Here is a 26,070-nt window from a genome sequence, read left to right on the forward strand (position 1 = left end):
AGTCCGAACACGAGGGTGGGGTGATGCACGCCGACATTCTGGGGTGGGAGGAGGAGGAGGAGACGATAGAGGGGGATCAGAGAATGGGGCAGATATTCTCTCCGACAGCCACAGACTCACTCCCTGACAAACAATGTGCAGCACGCTACCGTTCGGAACGTTTCGTTGTTTCTCATCGCTAAATATTTTCGTGAATTGTCGAGCAGTGCTTTGAGAGAGAACGTGAGTGCGGACGTGCTCTGCTGATCGTTGTGACAATTATTATTACCGTGAATAAACAAACACGCCCGCTCGAACGCTGCCGGGTATTCTTACCACGATCCGCGCACATTAGAAATCACTTTTTTATCGCTGGTCTTGCAAAGAGTCGCTTGTCTTCCCTCATTTATTCTTGAAAACATCTTCGGTGTGAATTACTTGTTTCTTCATTTCTTAGGGTGGATTGGTTTCTTCTTCTTACTGTACTTCCAAGAACCTTATCTCTAGTTCCTCGTCAAATGTGTTTTACCATGTATTCATTTCAAAACAACAGCTTGAACGGTGTATAGTTTGAACGTAGAAAAGATTATTCTGTCTGGGAATGCCATAGATTTCTTGTGTTCGTATCCTTCCTATTCGTGTTTTTTTTTCAACTTTCCGCCTTTGGATTTATCTTGGACAACTTCCTGGATATTTTTTCGACGTGTCACCCTCTCACGAGTCTTTGCTAATTCTCTATTACTCGCGTCATTAAGTCGCAGGTATCTGTCTCTGTGTATTCGTTACTTGCGGGGATTGAAAATTGACAGAATTAGTGCGCGCCGGCATCGTAAGCGGAGTCACAGTAACCTCGTGGCGCGAAGTGCAGTAGTATAGTAAGCGACACGAGGATAGAGTGCGTTACTAGACGGAGAGAGATATAGAGAAAGGAGGAGAGTAGAGTATAGTAAGAGAGAGCGAGTGAGAGGAAAAGACCGTTTGTGTTGAGAGTTAGTAGAGTTGGAGTATATAGCGTACCGGTAACGCATAGTAGACGCGTGGCACGCGAATGTCTGTAGTTGGATGGGATTTTGCGTTCTGGACTGGTCGTCCAGGAGTAGGACAGTGAGGTCAGGGATGGAGACTCGAGTCGGAGTGTGCACCGGGTCAACCGAGGAGGCGCCACGAGGCGTCGGGACGCCCTCCCCCGTGCCTGCTCCTATATCCTCGGTCTCCGGTAACGTCCTCACGGCCGGTATCGCAACGCAAAGCGTCGTCGTTTCCAGCCCACCGTCCTCCCAATCCTCTGGACATCCACAGCCACATACCGTACCCAGGATATTCAGCAGGAACGCCAACGGCACCCGTAAGTTACTATGTATATATTATAATATAATTAATAAGACCAATTAGCCTAATTGATGAGGATACACGTGCTCGTACTATCGTGTATGTACTATCTCAAACTACCTTGGATTCATTATAATACTTACAATTCAGACTTCTGTCATTCGGTTCTATCGTTTCTGCATTGTACGTAAGATGCGTTTATATGCATCGAAATATTGTGAAAATTGATATTTAAACTAATCTTTGTATTTCTCATGGAATTATGTAAGGTCGATTTTCTTTTTGTAATTATGAAAATATATGCTTTTCTAGAATATTCATAAATATGAGTCATGTAAATGAGACAATTGTCAGTGATCTCGAATTCAATGACTTGAGTAACGAAACGACGCGGGCATTCTAGCGATTCAGCTCGGTTGGCGTCTCTCGCGAATTGAGATGACTCACCCTATGAGAAAAAAGCGCGGACCCAAGCAAAAAGTAACTTTTTCTTCCGCTTTCGGCACTAGTATTGCGAGAATCGTTTTTGCGCTTTCTTACGAGACAAACATCGTCAGGAGCCGTACACAACGATCCGGCCGGTTGTGCGGCGAGGGAAAAAAAAAGTATTCCATGGTTTTGCTACATTCCGTGGCCCGTTTCTCCGTATTCGAAATTGCCGGTGAGAAACAGAGACAGTGACGTAGGAAATATAGTAGACATAATTAGACATAGTACATATACGTGTACACAAGATCCACCTGGATAAACGGGCTCCCCTTTTGCCCGTTTTTTTAAACTTTTTCTTTTTCGTTCTCCGCCAGTCAGTCAAAATCGTTCCAGACCACTAAAAAAACTTATGCGCCATGACTACGTCACACTCGACGCTTCCGAGAAATTCGTCAGACAAACATGGCGACTCCAGAATCGAATAGTTCTTGAAATCGGCTCGATGCGGATAATATGGAAAATTTTATACGATTTCCGACACTTTTTTTTATCGTTGCTACGCACTTTTTACATTCATTTCTTTTCACCTTAACTCATAACGGACTAGTACATACATATATCGCGAACTACAGAAGAAAAGTAATCGCGAGAGTGGCCGCTTTGGATTTTCTAGGCAGATCCGCTCGGTTTCTTTATAGATACAGCTGCTTATACTAACGAGGTCTTTCGTTCCTTTTCGGCTGTACAGCCTGCGTCCCTTCTTATATTAAATGTCGACGCAGAAAATACCTCTGAATATAATCTGAATGCCATCAAATCGTTTCACCGGTGGGTGGCTGCACTCGAATGCTTCTTAATTCGAACGGGCAACGGAAAAAGGGGTACCTACTACGTGAATCGTTTGAGGGACTTGAAAAGACCTCTGTCATGTTTACTGGCATACATATGTTCAGCATAGAAATCATACGGACGTATAAAAATACCCAGTCAGAAAATCTTATTCAATAAAAATTTAATTTAAGAGATCAGTCGCTAAACTTCAAGACGCCTAATAATAAATGCATATATTCGTATAACGTAAGAGAGAATGGAGGGAGAGAGAAAAAGAAGTGTACTGTGATCATTAGAGGAATCTGTCGTGTTGTTTTTAAAATATATATGAATCCGTGTTACTTTTTGCTAAGCGCAATAATGAAGAGAGAGAGAGGGGGGGGCGGAGAGAACAAGGTGACAAGAGATACGCATTCAAGTTTCGCGCGCTAGTGCTCTGTGGAAAATGACGCGTAGCCTCGACTGCACTCGCCCTACTCGTCTCGCCACGGGCTGACGAGTCGCAGGAAAATAAATCGAATAAATAGAAAAGTCCAGAGGTCGCGTTAAGGATACCTGGCTGCGAAAATATTTTGACGCAAATAAAAAAGTCGTGTACGTTCAACAATGGGTATAAAAAAAATGAACGAAGGCTCAGAGAAAAAGATAGAGAGACAGGTTAGAGCGCGCACCAGACGGCTGACAAACATATTTAAATTAGGACAGTGGATATACGGAATGATAAGGGTAATATCTATAAGAGAGGTCGAGAACGCAAATGCGAGAGGCATTAAGGGAACTCGTGTCGGAGTGTAGTCCGATCGTGAGAGCGCGGGTGAGAGGATAGAAAGAAAAGGAGAAAGTGGGACATTTGATTGGAATGACAAGGAGGAAACTTTAGGGTTAGGCGATGAAGAGATTGAAAAAGAAAAAATAGATTTCCCACAGGTTTCTTGTGTGAATAAATGAATTTTTTCGACAGTTCTAACCTTTTTTTTTGCATCTCTTATAGGAGAGACAAGAAAGGGTTGCTCGTTGCTAGGGCGTCGTTTTTGTCGAGGGGGGAGAAAAACTATTCTGGACGATCGATCCTGCGACTCACGATCCTCCTTTGCCCTCGATCTTGCCGTGGGGTCTGCGATGACCCTGTCTCACGCCCACTCATATACACCTCCTTCGTGCTATACGAGAATGTCCTGCGTTTGTTTTGTTTCATTTGTAATACGTCACCATTGTCAACCTCAGCCGACCGCACATGGTCGATATTAGACCCTTGTGAAAATTGACCCGAGTTGTAAAAAAAGGTGGACGTGAGTGAAAATGACAAAATTTTTGAATTTTGTCCCACGGAGGTTTGGGCTTGCTGATAAATCGTTATCGTCGTCAATTTAGATCGATTTTAATGTCTCTTGCAAAATTGGAATGCTCGTCTCTTCCTGGCTTGTCCGTCCGAGCGCGTCGAATCGAGAGCAGTCCGAGGCGAAGCGGCCAATGAAATGAAGGTTGGAAAAAAAGAGTCTTTCTCATCGCGGGATTCTCAGCGAGGAGCGTGGAGCGACGCAAAAAGTGAGGAGGGAGAAAAAAGTGTTTCGTAACGAGAGGCAAAAAAGGCCTGAGAAAGAAGCGCGGCCCTTTCGGACCTTTTTTTGTTTTTTCGCTGGCTCCTTCGATATACCTTCTCTCTCTCTCTCTCTCTCACGTTTTTTTACTTCATCTCTTTTTCGTCCTCCGTTTTTCCTCCTCGTGAATTCGCACTGAGGGGTGAAAGAGTCTCGATATGCATATGCGCGGAAGGGTGAGAAGACAACAGGGGTCGCCAAGATGGACCCCGCCGTAATTTCCCCCCCTCAAAATTCGGACAGGTAGGACGCGCGGGCGCTCCGTCGCATCGCCCTTTGGGATTATCGCTTAGAACAAAAAAAAAAAATTGTGCCTTCACCCCTTTTGCTCGTGAGGGGTTTATAAGAAAAAAAGCTTGAACTTAGGGCCTTCTAATTTATTCGTAGGCTCTCCTGTGGGAACCTCCTTTATATTCAGCGAGGTGATTATGTATGGAATGAAAACCTTATAGACAAAAAACAAAATCGGAAAGGGAAGTCCACCCTGACATCGAACGCAGCAGTCAGATCCTGCGGGATTGCCGGAAATCCTCTGTCCTTCGGGATCTGTTTCTTTTGCGAAAAATCATTGAGCCGAATCGAGTATAGATATAGGTATAAATTATTCAAGTTTTTCGTTTTAACTGAAAATCGGATGCTGCGGCTCGATCGCATCTTTTAGACGTAGTTGGCCGTAGGGATGGGCTTTTGATAAAGGCAACTTTTCATAAGAGCTTTGCCGGGGCAACTGGCACTCACGGTTGAACTTGTCATGGACATGTTTAACCATTTTGTTCTTAATCCTGTATTAGAAAAAAAATGTCGTTTATCGATTATTATGTACACAATATATATGTATATTATTTTCCGTAATTTTTTTTGAGGAATTTTAAATATAATCACGGGTGGAATACACTGTACAATCGATACATTTAATCAAATCATATGACCCATTTCTCCATGTTCACTTGTCGCGTACAAATTTCCAACGAATTTGCATTGCAAAATTCGGTCAAGGATTATTGCTGAATTATTCCTAAAAAGTAAGTATAGAAAGTATATGATATGGTAAGAGAAGCATCGGCCATTTTTCCTGAGCAGAAATTGAAAGAGGGGGTAGAAACTTGAAAATTTAATAGGAAGGAGTGGCACAGGGGTTACTTTTAAGGGAGCAGAACTGTGGGCCGTACCCGCCTTAGACCCTTAGGGCCCCAGCCTATGGGTGGTAGTAACCAACCCTTACGCTCAATAGCATACAAGCAGTGTACACCCTTCCAGAAGTACCATAAAAAAAAAATGAGTCACCCTTAGAAATAATTCAACGTATCTATTAAAAAAAAAGATTATCTAACGAAGTATTCAGTATTACAGTATTATAGTTGAATCGTCAGATAAAGTCCGGTAATACGTGCGTCAACCGACTGACTTCATGTTAATTTTTTTTTTTTCAAAAGTCTGGCTACGAACCTTTCGCGCGTAAAGAGATTTTTGAGAATTTTTCTTAAGGGATGAGTAGCGTAGAGGTGGGGCCGAGCTGCTCGCCGAGAGGGTGGAAGAACGTTGGAAGAGCGAAGAGGAGGCAGAGCCAGCGGCGACTCAGTCCATCTGCCCGGTGTTTTGTCCGGGCGGGAGCACAGGGCAAAAACTCACCTAACCCTTCCTTGATTACAATGCCGGCAAAAAGCGAAATACTAACCGCTGCCGCGCGAACGGGCGCTCCTAAGAAACTAGACCCGTTTTTGTGATCGAGCGCCCGCTCCGTGAAGTATCGGACAAAGAACGCGGTACCTCCTCGAGCTCCCTTGCCAGGGAAAAATGCGTGGCCAGTGGATAAAAATTGCGATCGTGCATGCGGCCCTGCACTTTTGCGAATTGAAACAAACTGACGTGGGCGTAACGCTTGACGGTTTATGGCGAAAGCGCACGAAAGGGTAGGAAGTCGGAAAATTCGTAACAGAATCCCTGACCCGTGGTAGTGTCACAGACGCGAAGACGATAAGAAGAATATAAAGAAATTTTAATAATTTTTTAAAAGGTAATAAATTTTCATATAAAAACAATTGTTATATCGTACAAGCAATGTTATCGTGTTAATAATTGACTTGGATTTTTACTATAATTTTTCTAATTCCTTCGTCGGGTTTGTTCAGCCAGGCATCTGCATTCCATAATCGGCAAGAGGGGTGCCCGGAGTAAATGTCTCACGAATAAGAGACAGATTAGCATTCCGAGTAGATGGATTCTTTGGAAAGTTCACTTTTAAATGTGCCCTCTTTCTTCCTCCCCGTGGAGGAGCACCAGCGAGAGCGTACGGAGACGTCAGCGGTCCTCGCCTATACCTCTGGCTCCACGGTATACGTATAGGAAACGATGCCGCCAGGTTCCCAGGGAGCCAGGGGATCAGGTTTTCTCCCCACGTCGCGCACTGGCGTGCCTGACCGCAAGAGCGGGAGACGCTCCGGCTCGCATCACGTTCCCGTGCGATAAAAACAACACCTAGTGCCAAAAAAGTCGTTATGTAAATGACAGGCTAGCGGACGGCCGGGACGGTCAGGTACGCATGGTAAATCGAAGCGGGAATAGGGAAAATAAGAGAAGAGGATGATACGCTCATAATCCGGGGATAGCAGGGAGTCGTTATGACCATCGGTGAGTCATTAATCGATTAATTCGTGAAATAATAGCAACGAGCCGTCGCCATGCTTCCTTGACTCTGCTATGTAAAACAATAAAAAGCAATTCGCGTCCGACGCTCGAACGGAGAGTTCCGGTGATTCAGTATGAAAAATCGTGCCTACGGGGTACGTTCTTTATATCTCTATTTCCTCCGTGACTCTAGTCACAATTGCATCCAGCTCTGCGTCGGCCGTAAGAATCTCGCGAAGCGAGTCACCGTGTGCTGGGATGTTGGAGCGCTTATAGCGTGAGACCGGCCCCAGCTCGTAATAAGACCCGACGGCCAGTTTTTTCATTCTCTCCTTCTCGACTCCTCTCCCCCAGTATTAATTTATACGCGGTACGTGTGTGCACGCCGGCAACGCGCCACTTTTTCTTGCAGTTCCTCGAAATTTGCAAGAAACTAGTTGGACACCCTGACCGCGCGTTCGCCTCCTCTGTAACTACCGAGTGAGATGAGTGGGGAGGTCCGGAGGAGAAGTCCGAGTATATAGAGTAAAAGTGATGCGATGGGGGTTGACGGGTTGAAGGCTGAGAATAGGAGCAAAACTGCGAAGCCCAGGTAAAGGTCGTGTTTAAACGTGGAAAAAAAAAGGGAACCGATGATTCCTGTAGACATGGTCTGGTAAATCGGTAAGAAATCAAATCTCCTGGTTACTCTTCTTGTTACACTTCGATATTGACCCTGCCTTCAAGTTATTCTTCGTGCAGCAAGGTTTTAATGATTATACGATTGATTAATGTTGGGTCGGGGGTCAGTTAGTTGTTGAGAAGACGTATATCGAAATCCTGCAAATTAATTATTGAATTAAAATGTCAATTTTGACTGGTAAAGGATAAACCGTGATAAATAATTTTATGATTATTTTATTTTACCTTCTACTTATTTCTGCGGGTTCTCGAATGACTTTCTTTCAATTATTTATACTTTACGAGCAGCTAATTGCACTGTAATTAATTGTCGGATCGTAAAGATGATTATCGTGATTATCGACTGACGCGGTACTCTTGTTTTACAGTGGTGCAAACGTCGGTGCCTCAAAACGAAGCCGAACTACAATTATACAGGGTGATGCAGCGCGCCTCTCTTCTAGGATACTATGACACTCTCCTGCAAATGGGTAAGCTTGTATTATTTATATTGACAATCAACGTAAAATACCTATATTTGTCTATGCCTTCGAAAGGTGGCGATGACGTTCAGCAATTATGCGATGCCGGCGAGGAGGAGTTCCTGGAAATAATGGCGTTGGTCAATATGGCGAGCAAACCGCTTCACGTGAGAAGGCTTCAGAAAGCTCTTCAAGAATGGCTCACCAATCCTGGTATCGTATACTTCTCGATTTTATTCTATATATGCTTTTCAATCGCGTAATTACCACTGAAATTATTACTCCCTATGTATTTTCAGCCTTGTTCCAGACACCGGTCGTTCCCCCGAATGCATCCTGCAAAACATCAGTGGTTGGATTCCCCTGCGTGAGTCCAAGACCGCAAGGAAATCCCGCAGGATTCACAACGACGTCCCAGACGCCGACGCCATATGCCGCGACGCATGTACCACTCACCCCTTTACCTTGTCGTAGCGCTAGCCCAGTCGTACCACCTACGACTGTCAACGCACCAGTGGCTTCATCCACTTTTCGTCACAGTCCCAGCCCTAACGCGCCCTTGCCTTATACCGCTTCGAATAGTCCTGGTGTATTACAGGTAATGTAGCAAACGCGATAAATCGTACGCTCTATGTATACATTGTTATTCAATGACACGATGAAACGCTGGGTATAGTCTATAAATTGAAAACTTGCATGCCCATTTTGAACGTGCACATCAATTACTATCTAATTGGACGTTTATCTATTGGTCCGGCACTTTCTACCTGCATACAAGCGTTCTCATACAAATTCATAAGAAACCAGCCGATTTTAAGGTAGCCGTCAGCTCCATTACGCTTAAAATGGCTCAGGTTAGTTTTTATTCTTCGATAGGTACAGTCGTTTCGATTTGCCGAGTGGTGCTTTACGCGCGGCACGGCTGTAAAGACTCGTTCATAGAAAAAGCATATATACCGTGTATTTTGCAACGTGTAGGAATTACGATTGAAATCGATGTCAACCGTACTCGCCGATATCCGAATGTAAATAGGACGTTAATTAAAGCTCTATCGAGGTAGTTCTTTTGTTTTTTTTATACTAAGCGAAGTCTAATTGTCAATTGAATACTGGAAATATAGGTGGGTACGTGCGAATCTTCTTGTGGAAGTGGAACCACCCCTAGTCCAAGTGGCGGCGGTGCACCAGCCAGTCCTACTCAGCCTACGCCCACTCTACTGCAGTCCCAAGTTCAACGTCTCGCAGAAGCTGCCGAACGTCTTGCAGCTACTCTTCGACCTCTGGATCCCAAGCCCCATAATGTCAAGAAGAAGATCTGCAAGAATCTTGAGGTCAGGATCATAATTTTTCTTGTATGATCTTGCATCGATTAACTTCGTAAACTTTTGATTCTACAGATGGTGATGGCCATGCCTGACAGTGATCCACGAAGAATGGAGGAAATAAGGAAGTATGCAGCGATCTACGGGAGATTCGATTGCAAGAGGAAACCTGAGAAGCCATTGACACTTCACGAGGTATCCGTGAACGAAGCTGCTGCACAGATTTGCAGATTTGTACCTGCACTTCTAACTAGACGGGACGAGCTCTTCCCTCTGGCACGACGCGTTGTCCGGGATTCCGGATATCACTACTCGAAAAGCCAGTAGTAAGTCTTATTCTTGGTCTCTACGGGGAGATTGGAGTATTGCTCTTGCGCGATATCCGCTCATGTGGATTGATTGGCCTTGCAGCTTGTCGATGACGAGGCCACGTGAAAATGGCGACGAGAATGATGCCGAAAGAACGAAACGACGGCGTCTCGAGCTGGAGGGTGAGGGTGAGGACTCGACGCAGGTTAGCTTACCGGGTCCACAGAATAAAAAATGCACCTCGACCACAGACCTGATGCACTTGACGCATGGTCACGCTAACTAACTGTACGCCGAGCACGTAGCAACACTAATCGCCACTCGCATTTCTTCGAAAACTGCAACTCAAAAGGTCAAGTATAGAACCGCGATTCGAGTTTGCCTTTGGACATTTGAGATTGAATTTAAAATCCTGCATGGAATACGATACGGTTTCCTCTTTGGATCTTCGGGAGGAAGACTGTATTCGTTACGACTCTGGTTTTACGAATGTCGTCTGGAATTATGATAAACACATTCAAATCTAATAGACTATTCTGATCGAGTGATTTTAATGGAGACGATTGTGAGAATATTTGCCAAGTAATGGAGTTGGCGAGGATTTTCTGCATGCGCTTGCTTTTGCATGTATCACACACAGTTATTAAATTTACCACTTATTTATTTATTTATTTACTCATAGTCTAACTTTTAACGTACCCTCGGGATTTTATAGTGCTACGGCCTGTTATAATCCTAATGTAAGATAAACATCTATGTCTCTTCAATTGATACGACACCTTCAAACTTTACGTTGATCTTCCTACAGTTCGAAGGTGTCGCCTTTATATTGTATTTGTGTATTCAATTTTAACTTCGAACTCATCCTAGTGGGGGTTCTCCCTTTGTTATTCCTACTGTCTCTAGCAGTTCACTGTTCTAGGCGGAGTTGGACCTTCGCTGTTCCGGCACGGACATTAATAGTTCCAGTATAAGGAGACACGAAAGTTCAAGGTGATTATTCTGCGTTCCATATTACTTAAAGATATCGTTTTTCAAAGTCATACACTTTCAGAGGAATAATATAACGAAATAAAACTAGTAATTTATATAGCTCCTCTTCTTGTGCGGTAGCTTCTTTAATTTCACTACACTGACATTTTTTCTTCAGTTATATTTTTATTAAGAGGCAACTAGTAGGATGGTCTCCATTGATAAATCATTACAATGGAAAGTATGAAAAGATTGAATATATTCTTATAGAATCACTAGTTCATACGGTTTGGCATTAAACGGTTACTATCGACCTTTAAACGTTCTCCACTCTATGCGTAAATATTAGAAACTATAGAATTATCAGACACGTATGCAAGTATATATTGATGTTCAGATATTCGCAATGTTTCAGTCCAGTTTGGCGGAAGAATAGTAATGGTATATTCAGCACCAGCGTCGAGGAGATCAGCGATTCGGATAGTCAGTTTTCATTTTCAAACGAGGAATCCTCGTCACTGCATGTGAGTAATGATCCAATTTTTTAGTTGAAATCTGTTTCGACTATTTACGGCTATACGAAAAGAGGCATTTATCTTTCAGGACACAAATGAGGCTGAGGCTGACAATACTGATAAGGAAAGTGATTTCAATCTAAAGGTAATAGATCATGTAAAGATATTTTTCATTCTCTGCGAGAATATAATTTTATATATAACATTAATGTTTTAATATTATAATTAATATTTTAATTAATATTTTGTAAATTTGTTTAACTTTGAAAAATTGTTATTTTATCCTTTGCATTTGGTAATAGTGGTAATAAATCGATTATTTATCAGGTTATTGCGTCCCGCGGTGATAACATCATTGCCGTTGCGAATCCTGCATTGATGGAGTGTAACGCAGCTCTGCCAATCAAGGAAGAACCTACGGACGAAAAGCCTACACTGTGATACTACTACTAGAATTGTGAATGATACAACTACGCATGTTGCTATAATTGTTAGGACTATGGTCGTCTTCTGTATCATTCTCATTATCATCTTCAGTATGGGCGTCTTAATGGCCGTAGTAGTCGCCCTTATAGAGATCGTATGTGTTATGGAATCGATTCGCTGCTAAAATTTGCTCATTTACACGTCCTTTATTTTACAAAGTTTAACCAAGGAAGCGAGATGCAATGTCATCGCAATCTGTTATCTAGTTTTAGTGAAATCTCGATACGTAATCGCGCTATGATTCCATGTAAAGTATATATTATATTAGGTATCGATAGGAAATAAAAAAAGAGAATGCAGCTAAATCAAAAGATATATTGACCGCGGATGGAGGCAATGCATGTTTTAAACATAAGATGATTGTATATACAAAATGAAGGTCTTTTTTACTTAGGTTAGATAGATATTTTATTCAAACTACCCTCTTTGACGTATTATTTGTATCAATATAATTATTATGACTCGTTGATTATATTAATTTTTTTTCTTAACCACCACACGACGAATATAACGTAACAATAATCAATTTTAAGTTTCTCTCAGGCAAAACAAATATACAATATAAATACTTACCGATATGAAACATAAAAATACAATTATCAAGGAATATATTAAATGTTCTGCTATATCCTAGTTCAAAACTTTGCTGCTGGGTGGCGCTTTCAACGTATGAAGCTCCCAGCCCTGCCGACAATCCGACAAGGGTCAGCTGTTGTACTGTTAGTGAGGTTATGTTTATACTACACGTGTTCTCTGTATCTTCGTGAAGTTTATGTGAATTTAATGTAAAATATGTCGTCTAAAAAGAAAACAACGAGTTTGGCCGATAAAATAAGTAGTTTAGTAACAGCTGCACCAACAAATTTTGGTTCTGACGATGAAGCTGAAGATACAACAGCAAAAGTCGTAGAACAATTTGAAGACAGTGATAACTCTGATGGTGATTTTCGAGATTCCAGTATAAGGAAACGGAATGTAGATCTTTTAGATCAAATTGATGAAAGGTATGATCTATACAACACCAATATATCAACTCAAATATTTTATTGCTGCTGGAAATGTTGAAAATTAGGTACTATGTAATTTGACCAACATTTTTTTATTCTTAGGTATAAAGGTAAAAAAGTATCAAGGAAGGACATTTACGAGGAGGAAGTAAAAGTTGAATCTAGTGATGAGTTGGAAGAGGGTCTGTCGGAAAATAATTTTAGTGAAGCTGATAGTATACAAGATTCGGATACTGCTGAACAGAAGCGTAATATTGAAGATGACGAAGATGATGATGATTCAGAAAGAGATGTATCAGATTCTGATAATAACCAAGATTCTGATGGAGACAGTAATGAATCAAATTCAGATAATGAAGTAGATTCTGAAATTGATGAGGATAATCCGTTACGTAGAAAAACCAAGTCAGATCTCAATTTCCAACACATCTCAGCTACAAACGTACGTTCAGAAGTAGAAAAAGGAAACTCTGTAAGAAATCAATTGAAAGTCTGGGAAAATCTTTTGGAAATGCGAATAAAATTGCAAAAGTGCTTAATTACTAGTAATAAAATGCCACAATATGATACATATAAAGACTTCAAAAAAGATAATGCATTCACAGCAACTACAAACGATGCAAAGAACAAATTAACACATCTTTTAGATAGTATGTTAAAGCTGCAATCAACACTTCTGAAAAACTATCCTGAAACAAAAAATCTAAATACATTGGGAAAGAAAAGAAAGGCAGACATTAACGAAAGTGCGGAAGAAGACAAAGATGGATACGATGATCCAATGGATGAAGAAATCCCATCAGACACTGAAGATGAAAATGAGAAAAATGAAGATGCATCAGATTCCAAAGACGAAAGCAAAGAAAAAGAAAATATCCAAGAAACACCTAAAAAGAAATTAAAACTCATTGACTATGAGAGGATTCTTGCAGAAAATCATAAATCCTATGCAGCCTATAGAAATAGCGTAATACAAAAATGGAACGACAAAACTCGGATCGCTACTGGAAACTTAACCAAAGGAACGAGTCAGCCAGTCGTCAACCAAATCGAATACATTCTAAATGATAAAATGAAGTTATTAAAGAGGACACAGTTAAAACGCTCAGAGTACGAGATAGTTGGAAAAACATTAGAGGAAGATCAAGATGGCCGAAGAGTGCAGGAACACGATACAGAAATTTATGACGATGATGACTTTTATCATCAGTTACTAAGGGAATTGATTGAATATAAATCTTCAGACGTAACCGATCCCATACAATTAAGCAAACAATGGATACAGTTACAAAATATGAGAAGTAAAATGAAACGAAAAATAGATACAAGAGCGACAAAAGGTAGAAGGATACGATACAACGTTCATACGAAGTTAGTCAACTTCATGGCCCCAATTACGGTTAACGATACGTGGACAGAATTAGCAAGAAACGAATTGTACAGTTCCTTATTTGGAAAAATAAAACCGATGCCAAACGAGGTGGGAAATTAGATTGTATGATTATTATTTAAACAATACCGTCAACATGTAATTATAATGAATTTTCACGAATGTACATAGGACTTAATTTTTATTTCTTACTAAATGTCAAATCGCAATTTAACGTTCATTTGCAGAATATATTTTAGAATTAAGAGTGTTAAAAGGAACGAATTCATCTCCTCTTTGACTTTATGTTGACAAGTTCGTTATTTGAATTGATAATTCACTTATATCAATTTCCTCATGCTTTATCCGTATTCCAAATCAATGTCCTTCCCGACAAATGTATACATTAATTAGTGATATTTTCTAGAAGCAGCAGCGTTCTGCGAATTCATGCTGCTCGCTGAATAAATTGTTGCAAACCTGGTCATTATTACACAAGTAACCAATTTACAGCATAACAATGTTCGTCCATGTCATTAATTTTCCATACATTCCAAAAATAATTGCTTGTGTAGAAATATTTTATAAACTTCCTGCAGCATTTATAAATGATGTTAAATTTTAAAGATGAATGATCCACAATAACCTGCGACGGAATTGAAACAGTATTTTGAACTTTAGCGTTATATTTCCTTTCCTATTCTCTCTTATTCTTTTGTCTCTACACGAATTAGTAACATCTATTAATGGGATAAGCGACTCTAATTATAATACTGTGGTATAAAGAAGAGTAAGGTTTCTTATCTCCTAACAGCTTGTTTTCGCGTAGAAGCTTCGTGTTTAGCACGAGGAAGATTCGTGCATTATAAAATATGTCTGTAAACAAAATGTCGAATTCAACTGGTCATTAAAATCTTGTGTATCCGGATAGAAAAAAATTCTGTTATGATTAGTCAAATGGATATACATATATCTACACATACATATACACTGCGCCAGTGCACGTACCTGAAACTAGTACAAAATTCCTACATAGCCATGAACTTAACAAGATTTGATTATTCCAAAAAATACCAATGTACTTCCTCTACCATAATTAACTTCCCCCTTTTATTCGATTCACAGTTTCACATCGTTTGTCTTACTCAGTGAAATATACGATTGTCATAGTACTTGGACAAAACTATCCCATTGTTTAGGTTTAGCGGAAAAGTCATACTAGCTACCACACATTAATCGTAATATGAAAAATGTGTTTTTCACACGATAATAAAAAATCATCGAGTCCATATCAAATAAAATTACACTCTTATTTCCATCAGACTGATTCGACCGTCCTTGTCTGCTCTTTGCTCTGTTGTATTTTCAATGTTAGTTAACGCGATGATGAACCTGCCACTATATACTCTGTATTGCAGGCCATTACGGGTTATCACGGACATGGGCAACCTTGTCGCTCCGAAATCATTTACTTATTACGTATACATAAAGTAAAAGATCGTTTGAATTATCCCTATTAGACAGCTAGTGCATCATAGGAAATACAGAAAGCACCATAACCTATCAAGTCTGACAAATAGAAATTTACACAAGTCGATCTACTAGATTTATGAAAACAATGCATTAACGTAAATACTTACAGCTACAATCACTTACCCGAATTCTTATCAACGGATAATTTATGGCTATCGTTAAATTAATGATCGTACAACACGTCCGGGTCCACATGACTCAGGTAAGAAGAAAATACAATTACTTACGCAAAACCAATTCAAACTTCATAGAAGGAATTCAATCTTATTACCCGATGAATCAACGTATTCGAACTGTCAGTCACTGTGTATAAATCACTCGGCAAATTAAGAATAATAAATCGTGCGAATGTCACAAAACGGCATTAATTCTCTAACATAGTTTCCATAGATCGTCAATATCGAGAAGTATCGATCCTTTATAGAGTTTCCTAGTAATTAGTTACCTACACCTAATAACTTCAGCCGAGTTTTGCAATTTATAAAATAATTCGCACCTTGCAGGATTTTCCCGGAATATTTTTTGCTTTATAAAACTCTCATATGTCTCATACTATAAAAGGATCGATTGTGCTTTAATTACTTCTAATATAGCGATAGGCAGGTTTATTGAACGATACTGTAGGTAGACGTCAGGCGGTGGGGTTGTATTTCTCTCCTCGTGAAACGTATTATGTATAAATATATCTATATATATATATATATATACATTGACACATAGTTCAACCAGTAAATATATAAAGATATCAGAGACCATTTGACACTTGACCTATGAAGCTGGCCTAAGTGTCCGCCGGCGTGTAATAGTCTGCTTGAATAAGAATCTGCAGTTGCGTGTCGATCTTTGTCCACTTAATCGACTGCTTATATAGAGTGCCAGATTCTAAGGCTGAATGGCCAAGTATATAGTTGACAATTATTTTTGTTCTAAAGGTACAAAAAATAATATATAATATTTAAAAAACGATCACGCGACTCATAATCTATGGTGGCAAGAGAAGAGACTTGGGAATTGATCGGACTTCGAAAATGGATTGACGCTTGTTTTCGTAAACAAGTCAACATCATTGGGCTCGTTCACGTACAATGTTTGTGAAGGCAGAAATCATAATACTTTATATGCGAAAATTTATAAAAATGAAAGTGCTTCCGTGTTAACACGGATATAGAGAATCGTTTTATTTTAAATTACGTTGGGTTGCATCTCATTAATTTTTCAAGAATTTAATACCGAACGCAAGTCACGGACTTGAATTCATGTCGGGATAGACATTTCTGTGGATACTATAAAAAGAAGTTAAGAAGACTCATTACCAAAAGCGATTTGGATGTTATACCTGTGAGTATAAAGTTTAGTATTTACGAAGTTTCTCTTCAAGTTAACGGCCCTGAAAGGGCAGAAGGCATTAAGTCAAATACGAATAACGATTCGTGTATTCTAACACGTAATTTTGATTCGCATGCCACGTGGAATTTCTCATGATTAATATGTACAGTGACGTTCAATTATTGTGGGCTAATAATGATTCTCTTATACTCGATACGAGTTAACATTTGATTTGTAAGGGACGGTAGACAGAGACTGGTGGTTAGAGACATTTTTGATGGCACTGTACTTTAACGGTCTTACGGAAGAAAAGTGGGGTTAGAAAGATTTCCACTTCTTTGCAATGATTAATCCTAACAAATGATTCGTATATTCGAAGACCCATAACTCATGAAAGTTTTGTTGCTTTTGTAACGATCCGTAACTTATACCGATGTGGACAAAGTTGTGTGGTAACTTGAAACAAAATGAGGGAGAAAAAATAAAGAAGCGGATTGTCTGTGTCTGGTTCGTTTATTTCAAAGAAGATTTAAGAAATAAGAAAATTTATATATTTTTTTTTTTGATAATCCGAAAGTAAAAATGTTGAACTTTTTTAAATTTATGTCTGTTTTATAACTTTTATTCCTATAACTGTGCACGCATCTCAAATAATACAAATACAGAAGGTGCCCGCAAGATGCCATCTGACGGTCTCGTGTCTTTGGTTTTGACGTCTTATAGATGCCTTATATAAAAAAAGAAGCAATATAAATTCGAATGTTGTATTTTATGTTGGGGTGCTCGAATTCTCGACCGTCGCGCATTAACTCGCCCTCTGTCAATAAATAAGGGTGGACTATCTGAGAATTTTCCTTTCGTTATTGACAGTGGTGCTAACAAGGTGATCCCCAACGGAGATACTGTATCCATGTCATTATTCAGTGTCCGGTATACTTACTGCTGATCTTACATGCGGCTTGTGTTATTGGTAGCGCTGCAATATTTCAAGATGTCCAACGCAAACCTACTTGATAGATTTAGATGGAAAGTCGAAATTGTTACAGATAAAATTAGTCAAATTTATTCGATAAGGATTTAGAATGGAAAGTCATGAAGTTACGTTAAAATAAAGTGTGATTACGATAACTCGTTTCAGATGCCGTTTATTTTACTGAAGTAACTCGTAGATTTTCGACCAATGAAAATTGCATTTATATCGATACATCCATTAGGGCTATGTATGAATATTTTCAATAGGAATTATATTTTTTATCTTTTTAACCGTAACGGATGCTATGTCAGTACATGGTAGATTGTATAATCAGAAAGTATCAGGAATATCAAAAGGGGATGTTTTGACGTTTTGAAAAAATGGTTTTGAAGAAAAATGAAAAAAACTTCATTTTTGAGCACGGCAAAAATTTATTACTGAAATTTGTCAAATAAGCGTGCCATTCTTTGGGGTAATGATAAACCGTAAGTAATAGAAACAGTAGGCGATGGTAAAAGCGTGATAAATTCAAGGCTACTGGATAACGAGGATCGTGATAAGGGACGATGGCGATTATCGAGATTGAAAATGAGAACAAAAACACTACGCCGATTGTCGCACGCGCTATGTATTATCACATTTTTTTTAATATATCGGGCTTTCCACACGTGCATCGGAATTCGAGATTTACGGGGATGATTTTGTATTTTGACGATTTTGAGGATTGTATGTATTTATTCTCTATAACTGTAGTCTGTCCGAACTTCATCCCCTCTGGATATTACATGTTTTCTACATAGCCTTTTAGGAGTAAAAAACTCAAAATGATTTCAGATTTTTTATAAAAACAAAAATCGTCAATAAAAGTTGTGTGTTAACGTTACTTAAAAATATCATTAATGCCCATTGACTCATTTTCCATATTTCAACCTTTTCGAAAATTTCATAATAAAATGTAAGTGTCAAAAAGTGAATAACAGTAATTTTCAAAAAGAAGTCTTTCGTTCGAAAGGGGAATAAATAATTTATAACGTGATATGAATACTCTTTAACAACAAAGCCACGTTAGACTTTACATTCTTTCTTGGACGAAGCAAATATTTTGTATAATTTTATAATGACTGACAAATATAAAAATATTTTCCAAGTCTATATGCCATGCTTCGGTAACTCTTTTATATAAGTTTGACTTATGAACCACCCAATAAAATTGATGACTGATCGAGTTACGTCGCGCGCAAGGTCAACTAATTTCAATCCCTCTGAACCAATTAGATGTTTTTTTACGATGAAGAAAAAACATGAAGCCAAGAGATATATAGAAGAGGAGCAAGAAGTAGAACGCTGTCAGGAAGTCACGTGCCACACTTTATCCATTAATAACCATCGAATTGACATAGAGCTTGAATCTTGGTTGTCAGATCTGTGCTTAATGCAAAAGCTTATAACTATCTAGTGGAAATAGACAGACGATAGGCAGACTTGAAATTAATAAAAATTTCGTATGTTTAAGGATTTTTAATGCACTCTTGAAATTTATTAGATTTATATACCACATATGTATTTACGTATACACGCATCCCCCCAGCATCCCATTCTTGTATGCCACTAAAGTATCGAAACAGATTATAATACCGTGTCTAGTAAGCGCACACGTCATTAATACATTAAATGACACAACAAGCGGATAGTATGGATTTCATTGAAGCTACAATAAAATAAAACTAAAATATATTCGCGTTTGAGTACAGGAGTACAAAAATGAGATCTGGGGTATTACCCCGCGTGACTAACGCTGTTTGAAAACATCAAGTGACCAGCACTGGGCTGATTATTCTCTCTTGCAGTGCCAGCCTGCATAATTAAAAATATTATTAATGCATCATGAATCCACTTGCGGCTAAATTCGTGACAGATGGAACATTATACCACGTTTTAATATTTCATAGATCTCTCTGCGCGTGAATTTAATATTGAAAGCTACACAGGAGTGATTATCTGGTGTTTACACAATAATAATTTATTTGATAATTTATATGAAAATAGTGAAAAAATTAATTATTAACGGCATACACTTGTTAATAGTTTGATCTCATATTTAATAAGGAATTTCATGAAATTATGTTAGGGAGAAAAAGAGGAAAATTTTTTTTCATAAAAAAAAAACTTTTTATTTATATTATTCATTCAGGAATTTAATTTACGAGTGTAAATTGTCAAATTTTCCGATTGTCAATTTAGGGATTATGCATTATTGTATATAAATGCAATACTTGTAACCCACGATTTTCTATGTTGACGTTCACCCTCTGCGCTGGCGCCGTTCATAACGCGGAATCCTAGCGCGAAAATATTTCAGTATCGTCCGACACCCCAATGCGTTCGGGTTCTATGTGAAAATTTGTCCAAAGTACGGAGTGTCATTAAAAGTCATAAATTATATAACAGAACCATGCATAAGATGAACTAAAAAATCTTTATTATAATTTATCAAATTTTACGTTTTATTTATCATTGCAAATTTAGTGGTTGAATAAAATTTGTATGCATGAAAAGTACAAGTGATATATATTTATATTTAACTACCATCAAGTAAACGATAGTCCTTCCCTCTGGACCACTCTCCGGGCTAATAGCAAAGAAAGTTATAACATTCAACAGTCGAAGAAATTCGATCAGTTTTCAACGTTCGCCGTAAGTAACTACTGACAAATAATTGGATTAATATTTAGTATAAATATTTTTACTAAATAATTTTTGATATTCGGCAACTAGAGATATAATATTTTAATTATCTTCTTAGAAGTAAACAAAGAAGATATTATCCTTTATTCCTATTATTCTTTGGGATTGATAACGCAATGAAGAAAAATGATAAATATAATTGTCAAGTCGATTGGTATGTTTTTCAAAACAAACATTTAACAATATGCCTGAAATATAAAATGCATTATACTGTGTAGTCAGCAATGTGATATATGAATAACATGGGAATTGATTTTAGCAGCGTTCACGTCCTTGCGAAAATCCATATATAATATCCATACAAAGATCTTCTGTATATCACTGTACAGTAACCCAGTGTATAATACTAGTATCCGATAATTAATCAAGGAACTGATGTTTACGTTACCTGAATATACGTAGTAAACAAATACAACGTGCTTATGACAATTTAATTACGTAGCTAATGCAAAATTCATTGACAACTCTGATATGATAGGTAATAAAAATAGGGTTTCCAAAACATAATGAAAACTGAAAGTAGACGCGTTTTTTTTAAGGTTCAAATATATCTTATAAACGTCACTGGATTAGCAATATAAACGCATCGTACCTTTCGCTGGCAGCCGATAGGGTGGACTTATGACTGAGCTTGAAAACCTATATTTTATTATATTGAAAAAATCATTAAATATCTCAAAAATTCTTATGCCGATTGTAATTAGTAATTATCATATATATTTCAAAAGAAATATTTCTCCTGATTGCTACATCGATTCATTGAAAACCTTAATTACTGTGTCAAGCTCAAATACCATTGAAAGAAAATATATTGATTAAGAACTCCTGCCGAGGTAATAGTGACGATAGAAATTGTAGCGAGAAAAAAATGGTATATAATGAAAAATTGATAATTAGCAAAACCGTGCCAGGTAGATAATTATAATAAATTCGACGAACGACGTACACTGAATTATTGTCTGCTGGTCTCAATTTTGTCTGTTAGACCAATAATGTCTAATGAATCATGAATCATACTAATTTTAATAATTAATCGATCTCACCTGTTTGACGATAATAATAACATTAAAAAATTGTATTCATAACTCGTCCAACTGACGGTAATAATATTTTTTTAATATCTTACTAAAAAAAATAGTCGAATCAAAAGAATTGGTATTATGACAAATTTGACTTATTTAGTAACTTTCTCTTCTCGTAATCCAATACCACAAATTTGTTACCCTATAGAAAATAGTGTTTAAGCTCCAGCTTGTTTGCAAAATTCCAAAAAGGTCCCCGGCTACGGATTCTTGTTTATCCACAAGGAGAACAATTATCGTTTCTCTCTTGTAATGTAGGCGGTACAACGATCTAGTTGTTTTCGATATCAACTAGACTGGCGTCTGTTTACCGTTCAAGTAGTGGATGCGCAGAAGTCTACGTGATGAAATTAACTGGGGTCTTAGATTTCACGTGTTACGCCATTGGTCTCAGTGTACCAGATATTAATTGCTAAATCTTGGCCACTCCGGTGTCCTGACGATAAAAGAATCAGAATGCCCGACGCGTACGAAAGTTTAACCATGAATGCTTTTTTGTTTAATACATTTTTCACGTCTAATGCCACGTGGACAACTCACGAAAAAGCCATCACGATTAATAAGTAACGCTGCGGGGAATGTTATATCCTATGATCCGATCAATTTGTCAAAGGCGGTCAATGTTTTTTTTATCCTATTGAGACGTCATTCATTACGTGTAATTTATCGATATCTCTTTCCTCTCGTGCTAGGCATATTTAATCGAGCATGACGTTACAATGGGTATTGTAACGTGTTACGAATCTTGTTTGTGAATTGTTATTGTGGAATTACAGTCTAGACATAGGAACTACGTACTGTTCTCTCGAAAATTTAATTTAATTTAATATTCTAATTGCAATTAATGAATCTGTGAAAAAAAAATATATAAATTATTTCTTATCGCTTGCAGGTTTCTTTTTAGTGGATGAAATGGCAAATTTAGAACACGCAACGCAGTATCCTTTAAGGACGAATGCCAACTACATAAATGACACTGAACTTCCGCTTGATATGCGATTCAATGAAGGACACGTTGTCAGCATTATCACTTACAGTGTACTTATGGTTATATCTGCCGTGGGCAATACAACCATTTTGGTCCTGATATTACGAAGGAGACGAGCGACAAGATCGAGAATTAATACAATGCTGATGCATCTGGCTATAGCGGATTTGTTGGTAAGTTCCTATTTGAAAATATAATTAATACGGATCCATTCAGAGTAACTGACTAATTAATTCACAATTAAAGTTCAAAATTACTCAAGAGTTTCACGTTGCATTGTTATGGCAAGGTAGGAAGGGAATGATAAGGAAAATTGTAATTTATAGGACATTTCTTTTTATTTTGAAATTTGTTATCTTTCCCGCGTATCTGTTTCCCTACGAGTAACGAGTACTTTATTAACAGGGTATACGTTATCGTTGCAGGTGACATATCTAATGATGCCTCTGGAAATTGGATGGGCTGTAACAGTTTCGTGGAAGGCTGGCGACGCTGCTTGTAGAATAATGGCATTCTTTCGTGTTTTTGGACTTTACCTCTCGTCCTTCGTATTAGTTTGCATAAGCATTGACAGGTAAGAAAATCGGTAAAGCATATCACTCGGAATGTCAGTATGGATTATTAATTCGATTTCAGAGTGACTAAACGTAATTAAAGGTACCCTGAGATTAGGGAAGGGTAACGAAATATTGTATTTAAACCTAAAGTTTACATCAATTTTGACAGTAACCTATATGCTTTTCATAAACGTATTCAAACAGTGGAAACTCAATTTCAAACAGTCCTCGGTGTTCGTTTAATCCACTTAACAGCGAATTCCCAATACTCCACAGAAATACCGTACAACTTTTGACAAGCAATTTTATTGATATACCAGACATATCCTTTCGGTCAGTTACTACATGTAGGCATATTATATTCCTCAGATATTTTGCTGTTTTACGACCGTTGCAACTGACGGATGTCGATAGAAGAGGCAAAGTAATGTTAACTTTAGCCTGGACAGGCTCAATATTTTGTTCGATGCCACAGGTGAGTAATGACAAATACATGAAATTTGTAAATATTTATTTTCATTTCGCGATCACGTCTGACGAAAGTGCTGAAATAAATTGGAGCTAGATTTTGCGATAATAAAGATTTTACTTGTATCAGGCATCGCTTATCGCCCATGATATATTATGCATTTGCTACCTGATACAATCTTCTTTCGTGAAGCCTCATTTTATCAATCGAATTCGCAACAGCCCTTTACCTAACAGTGCTGTAATAAAAGCTTCAACTAAATATGCGTATACTCGCATAAAAAATAACGGAGAAATAATTCGTAATCTATTTGTTTCTTCTACTTTATCTTCAGCTGGTAGTTTTTCACGTGGAAAGCCATCCAAAATTCACGTGGTACGAGCAGTGCATCACTTATAATTTTTTTCCAAGCGACGCTCACGAACTCACGTATTCTTTGTTCGGAATGGTTATGATGTATGGATTTCCTCTCACTGTGATAATATATACCTACTCCAGCATCCTCGTGGAGATATACAAAAGGTCCAGAGAATCGGTTTCCGGTAAGTGACCCAAGTATATTTGGAGCTACTGCGTAACGTCTACTTTGACACTCTTTTGTGTCACCAGGCGTCTATTCGATACAAAGAAACTATAGCGTATTTGGTCTGACAAGATACATACGCGTCCTGGATTAATCTAATTAAATAAATGCTCCTGGCAATGATTAAACAACCCATGAGATATAACGTAAATTTTTCTATTACAAATTACGTAAAATTATTAACCTTGTCTTTTCGAATATTGAGTTATCTTACATATATATATATATATATATATATATATATATATATATATACGTATCACAGAATATTTTTTTATTAATTCAGGACGTAATATTTGACTGATATCAAAATTTATATTAAATCGCTCGTGTGCAATGTTCCACAACGAAGATTCAGCACCGGAGCTGAATCTAATATAATTCCGATTGCAGGAAAATGTCTCTGCAAAAATTCGTTTATTTGTTATTTTCGTTAACATTTGTCTCGTACGGCAATAAGAGCTCCCCAATTCCCTTAATAACAGTACCAGCATTAATAATACCTGTGAATCAAATTCCAGACCGCATACGAAGATCCTCATTAGGATTCCTGGGACGTGCCAGGATTCGCACCCTAAAAATGACAATAATCATTGTCGTGGTTTTCTTCGTATGTTGGACCCCATATCACATAATGAGCCTGTGGTGAGTATACGATTATCAGATCATACAAAAGCCACTGTCGTCACATTGTCATACGATGCCATATATTGAAATACAAAAATATTAGTTTTAAATGTTTGAAATCCTTGTTTTCTTTTTAGGTATTGGATAGACCGTCCATCAGCTATCGAGGTTGATCAACGAATACAGAAAGGGTTGTTTTTATTTGCCTGTACAAACTCTTGCATGAACCCTATCGTCTACGGTGCATTTAACATTCGGAGTAAGAAAAAAGTGAGTATTTATATAAAGTTTATAATAATAAAAAGAAAAAAGCTTCCTTCCGACTGCTAAGTGATTTTGACCAAGTTCAACCAAATGGTAATGAGGATCGGTTCGGGCTTGAATGATTTTTAATTACAGTCCGATAATCATTCGATTATTTATTGATAATGTGTTTAGGGAGATTCGAAAGAATTTTTATAACGATATAAGAGGACAATTATAATTTTATTATAGGCACCTGTGCGGGCACCTACCATAGAGACACGAGTGACGCCATTATCCCTCTCAGTAAGACTTCTCGATTGACGATCAGAGAAATGAATGGAATTTAATATACTCAGTAATACCATCCACGTATAGGGACGCGAACAAGCAATCAAATCAGGGAATACTGATTAGCTTAGAATAATTAATTGATAACACGACATAACGTACCGATGTACACTAGAGACAGCTGGAAGGAATTTATTCACCATTTATATTTCATAATGATTACTATAAATGAGATTTTTTTTCGTTTGAAACACGTAGCTCCTTTAAGAGCAATTTTTTTATATTCTCAATCAAGATAGTTATAAGCAAGAGTAATGTGACATACACGTTTTATAACATTAGATGACATATGGAGAGATCATACGAAAGTAGGCTAACGTGATTCCGGACCTTGATCAAGCCGCAATAATCTAAAAACAATACACGATCAATAATCTTGATAATAAAAAAATTCGAGTTCGTAAATAATCATTGAAAACTCCAGTGAAATTATGTTTAAGCCCCATTTTTACTAAATATCCTAACAGTCGGTCGATCATTGGAATAATTTATTTCATAATTTTAATAATAAACGTTCCAACCAAAAATCGACCTAGATCCGACGCGTGACGTCATCATTAATATTCTCCGACGTGCCATCCGAATCGTATGAGTTATCGATCACTCGTCGGACAAAATCTTATTCAATGTACCATCCTCCTTGTAATCCCTATAGAATAGGGTATTTTCGTTAATTCCCC

The 26,070-nt window shown here is 38.0% G+C and overlaps 3 protein-coding genes across 11 annotated transcripts in view; all 3 read left to right on the top strand.

The window, feature by feature from the left end:
* Positions 1 to 115: 115 nt before the first annotated feature.
* On the top strand, positions 116 to 12,011 carry LOC107262985 (NGFI-A-binding protein homolog). Of its 5 annotated transcripts, none has more exons than XM_015729753.2 (11): positions 116 to 1,324; positions 7,841 to 7,942; positions 8,009 to 8,146; positions 8,233 to 8,531; positions 9,055 to 9,264; positions 9,331 to 9,581; positions 9,667 to 9,769; positions 10,487 to 10,557; positions 10,952 to 11,060; positions 11,140 to 11,196; positions 11,379 to 12,011. In XM_015729753.2, the coding sequence occupies exons 1-11, from the start codon at positions 1,042 to 1,044 to the stop codon at positions 11,490 to 11,492; spliced, it is 1,737 nt and encodes a 578-aa protein (XP_015585239.1). In that variant the 5' UTR covers positions 116 to 1,041; the 3' UTR covers positions 11,493 to 12,011. The 5 variants fall into 5 exon arrangements, 4 of the variants coding, with proteins under 4 accessions (XP_015585239.1, XP_015585240.1, XP_024936120.1 ...); XM_025080352.1 differs by lacking the exon at positions 116 to 1,324 and adding an exon at positions 7,007 to 7,454; XM_025080353.1 differs by lacking the exon at positions 116 to 1,324 and adding an exon at positions 7,007 to 7,383.
* Positions 12,012 to 12,197: 186 nt separating this feature from the next.
* Positions 12,198 to 14,396, top strand: LOC107262987 (protein AATF). The gene is made up of 2 exons (XM_015729756.2): positions 12,198 to 12,541; positions 12,647 to 14,396. Exons 1-2 carry the CDS (start codon positions 12,330 to 12,332, stop codon positions 14,034 to 14,036), a joined length of 1,602 nt encoding a protein of 533 aa, XP_015585242.1. The 5' UTR covers positions 12,198 to 12,329; the 3' UTR covers positions 14,037 to 14,396.
* An 868-nt stretch (positions 14,397 to 15,264) lies between these two features.
* Positions 15,265 to 26,070, top strand: part of LOC107262824 (gonadotropin-releasing hormone II receptor) — a 14,066-nt gene continuing 3,260 nt past the window's right edge. Inside the window, exons 1-8 of one of the 5 annotated variants that reach the window (XM_025080357.1) lie at positions 16,220 to 16,784; positions 20,339 to 20,439; positions 22,465 to 22,733; positions 22,986 to 23,134; positions 23,487 to 23,592; positions 23,921 to 24,128; positions 24,691 to 24,814; positions 24,934 to 25,066. In XM_025080357.1, the coding sequence (XP_024936125.1) occupies positions 22,485 to 22,733; positions 22,986 to 23,134; positions 23,487 to 23,592; positions 23,921 to 24,128; positions 24,691 to 24,814; positions 24,934 to 25,066 (969 nt within the window). In that variant the 5' untranslated portion in view covers positions 16,220 to 16,784; positions 20,339 to 20,439; positions 22,465 to 22,484. Of the gene's footprint in view, positions 15,649 to 16,219; positions 16,785 to 16,826; positions 17,309 to 20,338; positions 20,440 to 22,464; positions 22,734 to 22,985; positions 23,135 to 23,486; positions 23,593 to 23,920; positions 24,129 to 24,690; positions 24,815 to 24,933; positions 25,067 to 25,291; positions 25,799 to 26,070 lie in introns of those variants that run through there. The other 4 variants (XM_025080359.1, XM_025080358.1, XM_025080356.1 and 1 more) reach the window with 4 other exon arrangements.

Source organism: Cephus cinctus, unplaced genomic scaffold, assembly GCF_000341935.2.
Source record: "Cephus cinctus unplaced genomic scaffold, Ccin1 Ccin1_scaffold0129, whole genome shotgun sequence".
In the NCBI taxonomy this organism is placed as follows: Eukaryota; Metazoa; Arthropoda; class Insecta; order Hymenoptera; family Cephidae; genus Cephus; species Cephus cinctus.

Excerpts from the sequence above, each read along its gene's own strand:
- LOC107262985 (XM_015729753.2), top strand. The coding sequence starts at position 1,042 with ATGGGATTTTGCGTTCTGGACTGGTCGTCCAGGAGTAGGACAGTGAGG. Across the intron at positions 9,582-9,666 it reads CACTACTCGAAAAGCCAGTA|CTTGTCGATGACGAGGCCAC; the intron begins GTAAGTCTTATT and ends TTGGCCTTGCAG. Across the intron at positions 11,061-11,139 it reads AGGAATCCTCGTCACTGCAT|GACACAAATGAGGCTGAGGC; the intron begins GTGAGTAATGAT and ends TTTATCTTTCAG.
- LOC107262987 (XM_015729756.2), top strand. The coding sequence starts at position 12,330 with ATGTCGTCTAAAAAGAAAACAACGAGTTTGGCCGATAAAATAAGTAGT. Across the intron at positions 12,542-12,646 it reads TTAGATCAAATTGATGAAAG|GTATAAAGGTAAAAAAGTAT; the intron begins GTATGATCTATA and ends TTTTATTCTTAG.